General features: G+C 42.2%; 1 protein-coding gene across 44 annotated transcripts in view; it reads right to left on the bottom strand.

Moving 5' to 3' along the window:
- The window catches only part of NEB (nebulin), a 222,981-nt gene that overhangs the window by 203,826 nt on the left and 7,129 nt on the right, over nucleotides 1-12,026 (bottom strand). For all 44 annotated transcript variants that reach the window (XM_035304905.3, XM_078327751.1, XM_078327755.1 and 41 more), the window contains exons 6-10: nucleotides 9,902-10,009; nucleotides 9,311-9,415; nucleotides 8,711-8,815; nucleotides 7,871-7,975; nucleotides 1,334-1,438 (exon numbers count right to left, since the gene is read on the bottom strand). In XM_035304905.3, the coding sequence (XP_035160796.3) occupies nucleotides 1,334-1,438; nucleotides 7,871-7,975; nucleotides 8,711-8,815; nucleotides 9,311-9,415; nucleotides 9,902-10,009 (528 nt within the window). The remainder of the gene's footprint in view (nucleotides 1-1,333; nucleotides 1,439-7,870; nucleotides 7,976-8,710; nucleotides 8,816-9,310; nucleotides 9,416-9,901; nucleotides 10,010-12,026) is intronic.

The raw sequence follows: 12,026 nt of genomic DNA, 5'->3' as shown, positions 1-12,026 counted from the left end.
CTCAGAAAATGCTTAAGATAAAAATCCTGAGGTTTCATCAAAATTCAAGCAGAAGAACAAACTGCTCAACTCCACAGAGGGCAAGATAAAGTATTTAAAAGCAGCAGTAGCCCAGGAGAAAGTGGCCTGATTTGGACCAATTTAAAATAGGAATTGAGCATGGGCCTATTCATCAGCGGAGCATCTGTCTCTCTGCATTCCTCATCAGAGCCACATTCCCCAGAGCGAGTTTATTAGCCTAAATATAGGCAGACTGAGCTGTTTGCTAGGGCCTTAAAAGTTATGAGGTCCACTGCCCACTGCTGTTAACTAAGGTATGTCTGAGACACATTCTTATTTTTATAAGTCTGACTGATAGGATAAAACTATACAAGGTTGGCTGGGTCCGGTGGCTCATGCCTGTAATTCCAGCACTTTGGGAGGCCAAGGCAGGCAGACTGCCTGAGGTCAGGAGTTCGAGACCAGTCTGGACAACATGGTGAAACCCCATCTCTACTAAAAACACAAAAAAATTAGCTGGGCATTGTGGCACACACCTGTAATCCCAGCTACTCAGGAGGCTGAGGCAGGGAAATTGCTTGAACCAGGGAGGAGGAGGTTGCAGTGAGCCAAGATTGTGCCACTGCACTCCAGCACGAGGCTCTGTCTCAACAAAGCAAAACAAAACTATACAAGGTCTTCACATGAATTTAAACCAGCTCTTCAAGGAAGTGTGTGGTTATATGGTGACTCTGTACTATTACTGCCATAAGTGAAAATGTCAAGTGACATTAGGATGTAGCTTCTGGGCCGGGCGTGGTGGCTCAAGCCTGTAATCCCAGCACTTTGGGAGGCCGAGGCGGGTGGATCATGAGGTCAAGAGATCGAGACCATCGCAGTCAACATGGTAAAACCCCATCTGTACTAAAAATACAAAAAGTTAGCTGGGCATGGTGACGTGTGCCTGTAATCCCGGCTACTCTGGAGGCTGAGGCAGGAGAATTGCCTGAACCCAGGAGGCGGAGGTTGCAGTGAGCTGAGATCGTGCCATTGCACTCCAGCCTGGGTAACAACAGCGAAACTCCGTCTCAAAAAAAAAAGAGATGTGGCTTCTGTTTTTAAAAGGTGACATTCATTCACATTTATCAATCACTGAGTCATCAAGCTGGCCAAACATTCATTAACATAGTTCATGACATTTATGGATGTTTTGCTTTTGCTGTAGAGTTTTTGGGGATCATATGTAAAAATACTCTGTGTTTCATCTTCAGGCTCACCTTTAGTAATCTTCCCGATGGCTAAAATGATTAAACGGAGTTTTCAGGAGAGGGAGAGTCCGCCTCTATTTACTTACCTTGCTCACTTGATTGGTTACTTTCTTGGCAAATTCTATATCTGGAGGATCGGCCAGAGGCGTGAATTGAGCTTGCTGTTCAGCGAGACCTTTTTTGTAGGCAACCTGATGAAATAAAAGACAGGGATGTATTTTAAAAATGATTATGCTTTCATCTTTATTTGAAGTCTTAAATTTTAGTGTAACATGTTATCATAATTTGTCCTTCTAAATATCACATACCCTTGCTCTCAGTACTGCTAGTGATTTCTATTTTGTTTAATTTTCTTCTCTCCTCCTCAGGACTCATGGCCCTAGATCTGCTTTCTTCCCTTTGTTTCCACACCATAGTTCACAATTTCAATTATTCTCTTAACCAGCATCTTTAACTCTCAACCCCTTGTCTTTTTATCACACCCACTTAATAAACCCCCAGCCTTGGATCAACTCAACCATATACTTCCTCTGTTCTTATGCCTAGGATGCTGAATGCCACAGAAGAAAACGGGTGCCTCACGCCTGTAATGCCAGTACTTTGGAAGGCTGAGGCGGGTGGATTGCCTGAGGTCAGGAGTTTGAGACCAGCCTGGCCAACATGGTGAAACCCTGTCTCTATTAAAAATACAAAAATCAGTCAGGCATGGTGGCAGGTGCCTGTAATTTCAGCTACTCGTGAGGCTGAGGCAGGAGAATTGCTTGAACCTGGGAGGCGGAGGTTGCAATGAGCTGAGATTGTGCCACTGCACTCCAGCCTGGGGAACAGAGTAAGACTCCATCTCGAAAAAAAAAGAGAAAACCCACAACTCCATGGATCAGGCAGTGCTAACAAGGTAAATAGGGTTAAGAGGGACACAGGAAGAAGTTACAGGGCGGGGTGCCTCTGAACTCCAACACTTAGCTTGAAATCTACGTGTCTGCCCAGTGGTAGGTTCTGTGAACAACAGCTTGCTTGGGGCTCTGTACCCAATACTCTATGACCTTATGGTATACAAATGCCACTTTGTTTTCAAGGAAACTTGCACAGCTCATTATGAGTCTCTGGTTAGTTCCTATTCTCAGGGGCCAGTCTAAAACCTCAACACTGTCCTTAAGCCCACAGTCAATTCCTCCTTACTCTCAGCTTCCTCTTTCATAGAGTAAAGAAACGCTACACAATTATCTTCTCCGTATTCATCCCTCCTCTCCCACCCCTGCCCTGGCTCAGAGGAGAAACATCCCTCACAGCGAATGACTCCTGCACCCATGCTGCGACCCCTTCCAGTACATCCTTTTGCACCCAGCTCTCTCAATCATCCCTCCTCGTTCTCACAACTCCAACCTCTCCTTCATTAGCTCCTTCCCTTCAGCCTATAAAAGACTTCTAACACCTTAAAATAAGTATGGTACCCATGAATCATGCATATCATTTTCTCTTGCCTTACTTTCTTTCTTCATTACTGACTCCTCTGGCTTTTTATTCCACCAGACTTGGCCCCTGCTTCCAGCAATGCAGAACTAGTCACAGATCCCCAGACATATGAGGCCCTCAAATGCTTCAGGACCTCTTACATGCTGTTCCCTCTTCCATCTGTCTGCAAACCGCTGTTTCCTCTCCATGGCTCAGGGCAAGCATGACTCCCCTCCCAAACCTTCCCTGATTCCTGAACTAGATGCAATGACCTCCTGGGACCTCACTCAGCTTGGCCCTTAGCTGCTTTAAAGGGGTCATCAGATGACTCTGTAATTTGTTGTTTACATGTCTCTTTCCTCTTGGACTGTGAACTCTAGGATGGCAAAGAAGATGTCCTATCCTTAGGAACCCTTGTGGCCTGCATAGTTTCTGGCTAGAACAAGAGTCAATGACTGACATCTCAATGTGTGTCTTATACACTGAGGTCATGGGGGGGATGCCTCAAGAGGAGAATTATCCTCGTACTTTTCCATGACACAACTGTGAGATTTCTACAGATTATTTTCCCTTCCACATGGCAGTATTCTTATTTATCAAGCAAAGCAGTTGAATAATCCCAAGGTCCCAATCATCTTTATACTTTAACCAAGTCTAACTATATCTTATTTCAATAATAGCCACCTAGTGCCTATAACAAAAGCTTCCATGGGCATCAAATCAATTGGGATACAAAAGACAGATTTTGAAATGTATTTACACAAATTCTACTGTTTAAATTCTTTTAAATACGTTAAGCCAGTCACGGTGACTCATGGTTATCCCAGCACTTTGGGAGGCAAAGGCAGATAAATTGCTTGAGCTCAAAGGTTCAAGATCAGCCAAGGAAACATGGTGAAACCCTGTCTCTACCAAAAATACAAACATTAGCCAGGCATGGTGGTGTGCACCTGTAGTCCCAGCTACTTGGGAGATTAAAGCGGGAGGATTGCTTGAGTGTGGCAGGTGGAGGTTGCAATAAGCCAGGATTATATTACTGCACTCTGGCCTGAGTGACAGAGTGAGACCCTGTCTCAAAACAAAACAAAACAAAACAAAACAAAACAAAAACAAAGACTGAAGACTTTATTTTAGGCATAGGACAACAAGATTTTTCATGGCTGGTTAAGTCCTTAGGGAAAAAGCAACATTTGAACAGGAGAAATGCTTATTAAGTCTGACATTCTGCCAAGAAGTTTCAGACAAATCAGATCTAGAAGTCCTGATTTCTCAGGAACCTTCTTCAGAATTCTGTTTAGTTAGAATTCTGTTATTATGGAGAAAAACAACACAAGTTAAAAAAAAAAAAAACTTCTGTATTCTGCATCAGCTTAAAGACTCTAAGTGTGTGCAAAGTAGTTTGTCTCTACTTAGGTAATAAGGAAAACATGATAATTAGGGTTAAGAAAGACACAGGAAGAAGGTACAGAAGCAGTAGGGACAACCTCTAAACCCAAGCTAGAAATCTATGTGCCTGCCCAGTGATATGTTCTGCAAACAACAGCTTGCTTAGGGCTCTGTTCCCAATAATTGTAGAAGTTCACAGTGCTGACAGCAGTATTAATAGGCATGTCAGTAATCTGACACTGAGTGCATATTTGGTCTGCAATAAAAGTAAAAGCTATGCCTTAACTGCCTCATCTTTTTGAGGAATAGGAATAGCGAGGAAGACTTTACTTCATTATTGTACATTCTCTTTCATTACGTCTTCTGTAATTGCTGAAAACACGTGGCCAACTTTAATTGTTTAAAGTCTGTAGCATTAGAATGGCATGAAGGTAACCCTTCATCTCTCCATTTGATAGATGAGGGGAGAGAGATTAAGTGTCTTCTTGGAAACCTCTCCCAGGCTTACATGACATGGCATTTCCTGGTTCCCCTTCAGCTTTTCTGTTTGTTCTCTCATGCTTGTGCTGGCTCCTATTCAGTCCTAAGTGTGGGTGTCCTCCAAAACTCTGCCCTTGGCCATGCGCTCTTCTGCTTCCCTCATAGATGTTCATGTCTTCAGCTATCACTTTGTTCTGATGACTCTCAAATATGAATTTCTTGCCCTGGTCTCATACCTGAGCAATGGTACTTTCTAGTTTATCCATGGGATACCTTGATCGGAATGTTCCTTCAACCATCTCAACTCCATTTCTCTTTCAACAAATGCATCTTTAACAGCTGTGCCTCTACTCACCCAGACCACCAGTCTACAGCCCGAAGCTCCTCTATGGATTTTTTCTCTTTTTTGTCTCCAATATCCAATGCCATTCATGCTTATTAATACTTATCACTCTCAGATTCCTTTCTTCCTCCCCTTTGCCCTAATTATTACTAAAATACATTTTTCCAAGTTACCCAGTTTTTCGTAATCTCAATCTACCATATTGCCCATCAAAATTACTCCAGATTCTTTTCTTTTTTTTTCTAAGACAGAGTTTCACTCTTGTTGCCCAGGCTTGAGTACAGTGGTGCTATCTCAGCTCACTGCAACCTCCGCCTCCCAGGTTCAAGCGATTCTTCTACCTCAGCCTCCCAAGTAGCTGAGGTTACAGGCATGTGCCACTATGCCCAGCTAATTTTTTGTATTTTTAGTAGAGATGGGGTTTCTCCATGTTGGTCAGGCTGTTCTCGAACTTCCAACTTCAGGTGATCCACCCGCCTTGGACTTTCAAAGTGCTAGGATTACAGGCATGAGCCACTGCGCCCAGCCCCCAGATTCTATTTTTATCATACTGTTTTCCTCTCCAAAATCGTATGATGCTTCTTATTTCTTACCATTCCATGTCAAAGCGATTTTCTATGCCTTTCAAGGTCCTGCTCCTGGCATTCTCACAAGTGCTCTCCAAATGAGGCACTCACACGATTCACTTTTGCGATCCTTCAAAACTCAGACCTCATTTTGCCTGTGTCCCTTTGTTCAAGTGCTCCCTCTACTCAAAATGCCTTTCTTCTTCATCACTACCCATGCCCTCGGGGACGCCACCTCCACATGGCCTTCTCTGATTACTCACATGTGTCCTTTCTTGTAGCAAGTATTAGACTATTGGGCTCTGTTCCATTTTTAACTTTTTTTCTTGTTGTTTGATATATAACACTTTCATTTGACCAGCCTGATGATAAATTCTCAGAGGAAAGGATGAAAACTGCCTGTAGCACTTTTCTGTCCTTCCAGGTATGCATGCATAATAGACTTTCAATAAACAACTATGGATCACTTGATAACAGCCACACAAGAATATTGTGAATACGTGAGATACAGAACCACAAAGCTAATCTTGAAAGAGAAGCAAGAAGTACTCACACATTAAAATTGGTACCATGTGCTAGATGACTTCAAAATTTTGTTAGACCTTCTCTATTTCCTAACTTACCTATGGAAGGATAGAAGTATATCTTTGTTGTATTTGAATCAATTACATAGAAAGTGAAATAGAAAAGACATCCACTAAATTTGCAGGTGATATTAAGAGGGTGGCATTAAAAATTAGACCTGAAAAGTTAGAGATGCCATCAAATCGGTATGTATTATTTTGATTCAGGCCAAGATCAGATCCTAGGAGCCATTAGAAGTAAATCCCAGTCAGTCTGAACTGACTTACTAAGTCCAAATTGAGCATATGAGGTTCCAGGGATCTAATCGACAACGGAATGTTAAATAACCTGTCACTTTATAATACCGTGCTCTACTGAAGACTGGAGTCGCAGTCTGGGTTTTCAATACGGCCTCTGGCAAACCCAATGGTCATGCGAGAAAGTACCTGAAAACAAGGGGGAGTGCTAGGCCCAAGTGTGTCTCTCTGCTGCTGCTGCTGGTTTCAAACCTAAGGACTCTAGTAAGCCTTTTAAGTTCTTCTAACACATGGTTTTCAAGATCTAGGATGCCAAAATTCTGGCAAGAGGGCTCACTGATTTTTCACTAACTAAAGTATCTTCCGATAGCAAGAGCTCTTTGCAGGATTATTACACAAATGTGTTTTTGGTTTGTTTGGTTGTTGGTGGTGTTGTCATGGTTTGTTTATTTTTAAGACGGGGTCTCGCTGTTGCCCAGGCCGGAGTGCAGCAGCTTGATCATAAGTCACAGCAGCCTTGACCTCCTGGGTTCACGTGATCCTCCTACCTCAGCCTCCTGAGTAGCTGGGACTACCTACAGACATGCACCACCACACTTGGCTAATTTTTTAAAAATATATTTTGTAGAGATGGGGGTCTTGCTTTGCTGCCCAGGCTGATCTCAGACTCCTGGCTTCAAGCAATCCTCCCACCTTGGCCTCCCAAACTGCTGGGATTACAGGGGTGTTATCACACCCAGCTGCAAATATGTTTTAACAAGGACACTAGTCAGGTCCCACACACAGAAAAAGGGAGACATACCACAATTTGGACTGGATGATTAGGATAGCAAGGCACAATCCTTCCATAACATTGTTTACTTAATAGAATTGGAGAGGTGGCTATGATTACAATAGGTTTTTTTTTTTTTTTTGAGACAGAGTTTCACTTTTGTTACCCAGGCTGGAGTGCAATGGCATGGTCTCGGCTCACCACAGCCTCCGCCTTCTGGATTCAGGCAATTCTCCTGCCTCAGCCTCCTGAGTAGCTGGGACTACAGGTGCGCACCACCATGCCCAGCTAATTTTTGTATTTTTAGTAGAGATGGGGTTTCACCATGTTGACCAGGATGGTCTCAATCTCTTGACCTTGTGATCCACCCGCCTCGGCCTCCCAAAGTGCTGGGATTATAGGCTGGAGCCACCGCGCCCAGCCTACAATAGGTTTTTTAAAATTGCCACTCTGTTGTCACAGAACAACTTCAACCAGAGCCAAGGGAAGGATTCATTCTATAGCAGGAAGAATGCTAGTCTTGGGCACATAAGCCTGGGCTCTGCACTAACTAACGTGACCCCACATTCAGGTTTACCACCTATAAGAAGAGGGAATTGGACTAGATTATATTTAATATAAAGTATAAATTATATCTAATTTAAATGAGACATCATAAAGTATAACAATTCTAGATCTACTCCTCTGAAATGTAGCATTTAGTCTCTTATAAAGAAGAGTTGCAGTGACCAACTGTCCAGAAGATGTAATTCAAGTTCCCCTGACTCTGCACATCTAAATGGTGCTGCTTGCATTTCACTTACATCGCTGAGAGCTTTCTGGGCCTGGGCAACTCTCCTCAGTTCCGGGCTATCATTGTAGGGGTAAAACAAACTTTTGTCTGCTTCCCAGTCTTCAGTGTACAGTTTCTAAATCAATAAAGAGTGAAAAGTTAGGAGGAAGTAGGGTCACATTTACACAAAATACATAATTTTGAATTCATCCATCAATGACCTATAGAACCAAGGGCCAGGTGAGAGCAAAGGTAAATGAAATTCACAAGTAACTTCCCCCTTTCCACCCAACTTGGGTCATTTTTACTGATAGCATGGCCTGCTTCTCTTTCTTACTTTGAGAAGGGCAGATGGGTCTGATTTCATTTCATCTCTTCTCTGTGACTCTACCTGCCTTCTTGTTGTTTTTTTGTTGTTATTGTTGTTGCTGCTGTTTCATTGTTTATTAATAGCACTTACAAGCACTAACACAATGTAAGGAGCCAGGAAGCACTAGTTAAGGGCAATATAGTACACTTGCAAGATGGGTCACAAAATAAACCTCTAATTAGAGTAATAGCCAGGGATATCCAAAGAAAATTTTGAGATATTACTTTGTGGCTCTCTTAGCTGGTTCTCTAGCACACTTTTACTCTCCACAGACACTCCCCTCTGCTCCCAGGTTGCTCAAGTTCTCAAAGGACCCTCTCCCCACTCTGCCTCTCGGTTCCTTTTGTTAAGCCCCACCCCTGCAGTCTCTCGTGTCTCAAGGCTACTCATAAAAATATTGGAGAATTGTATTCCGGATGATCAAGAGTTCACCAGGCATTACATAAAGTGTATGATGGGATGACATAGGGAGAGAGAAGTGGCAATGGAGCAGGCCCTTACCTTACTGAACATGGCTGTGTTCTTAACAGCCTGGACAAGTTCAGGGGCATCAGGAGGAAGCAGGTACTTATCCTTGGTGTCTTCCCAGTTCTGCTTGTATAAAACCTAGACAGAAGGAGCAGAGGACCTGTGGCTTGAGGTCTCACCCAAAGGCATGAGGATTTAAACAACAAAGGGAGACTCAAGAAGGCTCCTAGCTCAAAGGCTGCTGATGTGTTACTAGGAAAACATTGACCATGCCAACATCCTATATACTCTTCCTACAATAGTCAGCTTTTGATTTAGAATTCTAATTTCTTTCAATTAAAAATTTATCTCCTCAGCTTCTTTGGCGACACTGGGACTGTATTCCATGCAGCAACAGCCTGGAGCCAAGTCACAGCTGCCCCTTTGGCAGGAAATGGACCCTTCCAACCACCCATACATTCTACAGGCCACTTCAGTCATCTGTACAGCCTCCCTGATGAATGTGGGTATTGACTTCATACTGCCTATGAGGCTGGTGAGCGGGATCAGGCCTGTCCAATTTTCTCCTCTAAGACCATGCAGACATGATGCATATGCTACTGAGTACCCTGGCCATCAATACCGTTGCCTTACCTTACTGACTTGCTGCGATACTTTCTTTGCATGTTCAATATCCTTTGCTTTTTCATCTACGTGACAGATAGTCTTAGCAACATCACCATCCATTCGATACTTAACCTGCTCAAATAATGCACAGTTAGAATTCATGACAGCCGTGGACATGTGAGTATATTAAGGAGTTTCTTACAACTGCAGAGCATTATCCCAATGACTAGGTCTGTATCACAAAGCATAGTTTCTGCATTTTAGCTGGAAAATTGTGATCTTCAAAAGAGGACCTGCATTTGCTGTTTGTCTGCTTTCCTGGCTGGATTTCCAGACTGCTTCTTAGCCTTACTGTGCTACAGGGTTGAGGACCACAGTGAGTTGGAGCTTCCATCTCATAGTCTCCTTTAAGCTAAAATTGCTAAGCCAAGCTTTTAAAAGTCTGTTTGGTTTCACATTTACAGCAACATGATCTATGGCTGATGCTTTTCTAGATTTGTGACCTAGCTCACGGTAATTCAACTCCTTATTCTCCCAGCACATATTTGGAGCCCACAATTCCCAGTAGTAGGTATATTTTGAAATGTCTCTCTCTTTTATTTCAGCAATGCAGCCCACCTCACTGAGTTGATCTTGTACTTTTTTGATTCTGCGAAGTTCTGGGGTATCTGTTGTGCTGGCATATGGCTGTCCTTTTGTTTTCTCAAACTTCTTCTTGTATTTATTCTGAAAAGAATATCTGATATTAGCCTAACAAGACAGCAGCAAAAATTTCAGGCAACATACTCACGTCATCTGATTTTTAAAAAAATCCTTCAAGTTACAACAATTATCAATTGTAACAGCTTTCTTTTTGTCCCCTACCCTAACTCTCAGCAAAACCTAAAATAGATTTGATAGTTGCTTCTCCTAAACATGGTTGGATCTTGGAGACAATACAAACTTATTACAAACTATTGTCTTGGAAATATTCTAAAATGATTCTTTCAATAATTTTTTTGTCTGAATGCATATATAAAAAGCCTGAACCTTAATTATTTTAGAAAATAAATATAGAAGTTGAGTTAGTTAATTCTGAAAAGATTTGATTGCTAATACAATGCAAAAATATTCAATTCACAAGTTGCCGCTAAACTTCAGTAGTTCAGACAGCTGAGACATCAACTGAATTAATGACAGATCTGAATTATAGAGTATTCTGAAAATTTAGGAATGCCATTTCATTATTTCTGCTGAATACACAATGAATTCTTGCTTTAATAATAATGTGCATAATTTATCATTATAAATGTTTTGGGAATACTCTTAAGTGTAGTAGGCAACAATCTAAATTATACTATTGATTCAGTTACTAGCCACTTAAAAACTATTATAGATCTTTGCTGACATTCTGTTCAGAACATCAGAAATTCTAGGTTCATAGGATCTGAATTAATAAGAATTTATAGCAATATATTGACAAAAATTCTATCCTTGCAGAATACTGCAGCACTAAAGAAGGTAAGAAAATCTTGTTTTTAGAAACCTGTCTTAGATTATTCAAGGCTCTCAATTAGAAATTTACCAAATAATGAGTTGCTCCCACCCAAGTAAAAGTGAATATTTATTGGTCAACCTCAATAGGATGGTTTTGACATAAACTTTAGTCTTACAGAATCCAATGTTCTCTTAAGCTACATTTTATTTTTTAAGCCTCCAGAGGATGTGCAATCAAGCCACCTAGTGAGACCTCAACCCACCACAGACAATCAACAAATGAGACCCATTGAAATGCATCTAAATCTGCTGTCAGTCAGTATACCTTGCAGAACTGTACACGGGAATTTAAGGACCAGGAACCATTGAGAACAGTGATTCTCAACCTGGGCTGCACTGGAATCATCTAGGCAGCTTTTTAAAACCCTTTTGTGGCCAGGCGTGGTGGCTTAAGCCTGTAATCCCAGCACTTTGGGAGGCCAAGGCGGGTGGATCACGAGGTCAAGAGATCGAGACCATCCTGGTCAACATGGTGAAACCCCGCCTCTACTAAAAATACAAAAAATTAGCTTGGCATGGTGGCGCATGCCTGTAATCCCAGCTTCTCAGGAGGCTGAGGCAGGAGAATTGCCTGAACCCAGGAGGCGGAGGTTGCGGTGCGCCGAGATCGCACCATTGCACTCCAGCCTGGGTAACAAGAGTGAAACTCCGTCTCAAAAAAAAAAAAAAAACAAAACAAAAAACCCTTTTGCACAGGGCCTGGCATGGTGGCTCATGCCTGTGATCCTAATGTTTTGTGGGGCCAAGATGGGAGGATCACCTGAGGCCAGGAGTTTAAGACCATCCTGGGCAACATAGCAAGACCCTGCCTCTATGAAAAAAAAAGGAGATCTCATTTCCACAAAATTTTTTTTAATTATCCAGACATTGTGGCATGCACCTGTAGTCCTAGCTGCTAGAGAGGCTGAGGCAGGAAGATTGCTTGAGCCTAAGGGTCTGGAGCTGAAGTGAGCTATGATCAAGCTACTGCTCTCCAGCCTGGGCTACAGAGAAAGATTCTGTTTCTTTAAAAAAAAAAAAAATCTTTGTGCACAGGCCCTAACCCTGAACCAATTACACTAGAATGGCCTGAGCATCAGGAGTTTTAAAACTCCCAGAGGATTCCAGTGTGCAGCCATGGTTAATAAGATACACTGTTCTAAGATACAGTCAAACATTTAGATCCTCAATTTCAAATGAGTTCTTAGTCTGATCTTGGTTTTTTAAA

Source organism: Callithrix jacchus, chromosome 6 (genome assembly GCF_049354715.1).
Source record: "Callithrix jacchus isolate 240 chromosome 6, calJac240_pri, whole genome shotgun sequence".
In the NCBI taxonomy this organism is placed as follows: domain Eukaryota; kingdom Metazoa; phylum Chordata; class Mammalia; order Primates; family Cebidae; genus Callithrix; species Callithrix jacchus.
The sequence above is the reverse complement of the archived record's forward strand: the minus strand, read 5'-3'. Positions and strand labels throughout refer to the sequence as shown.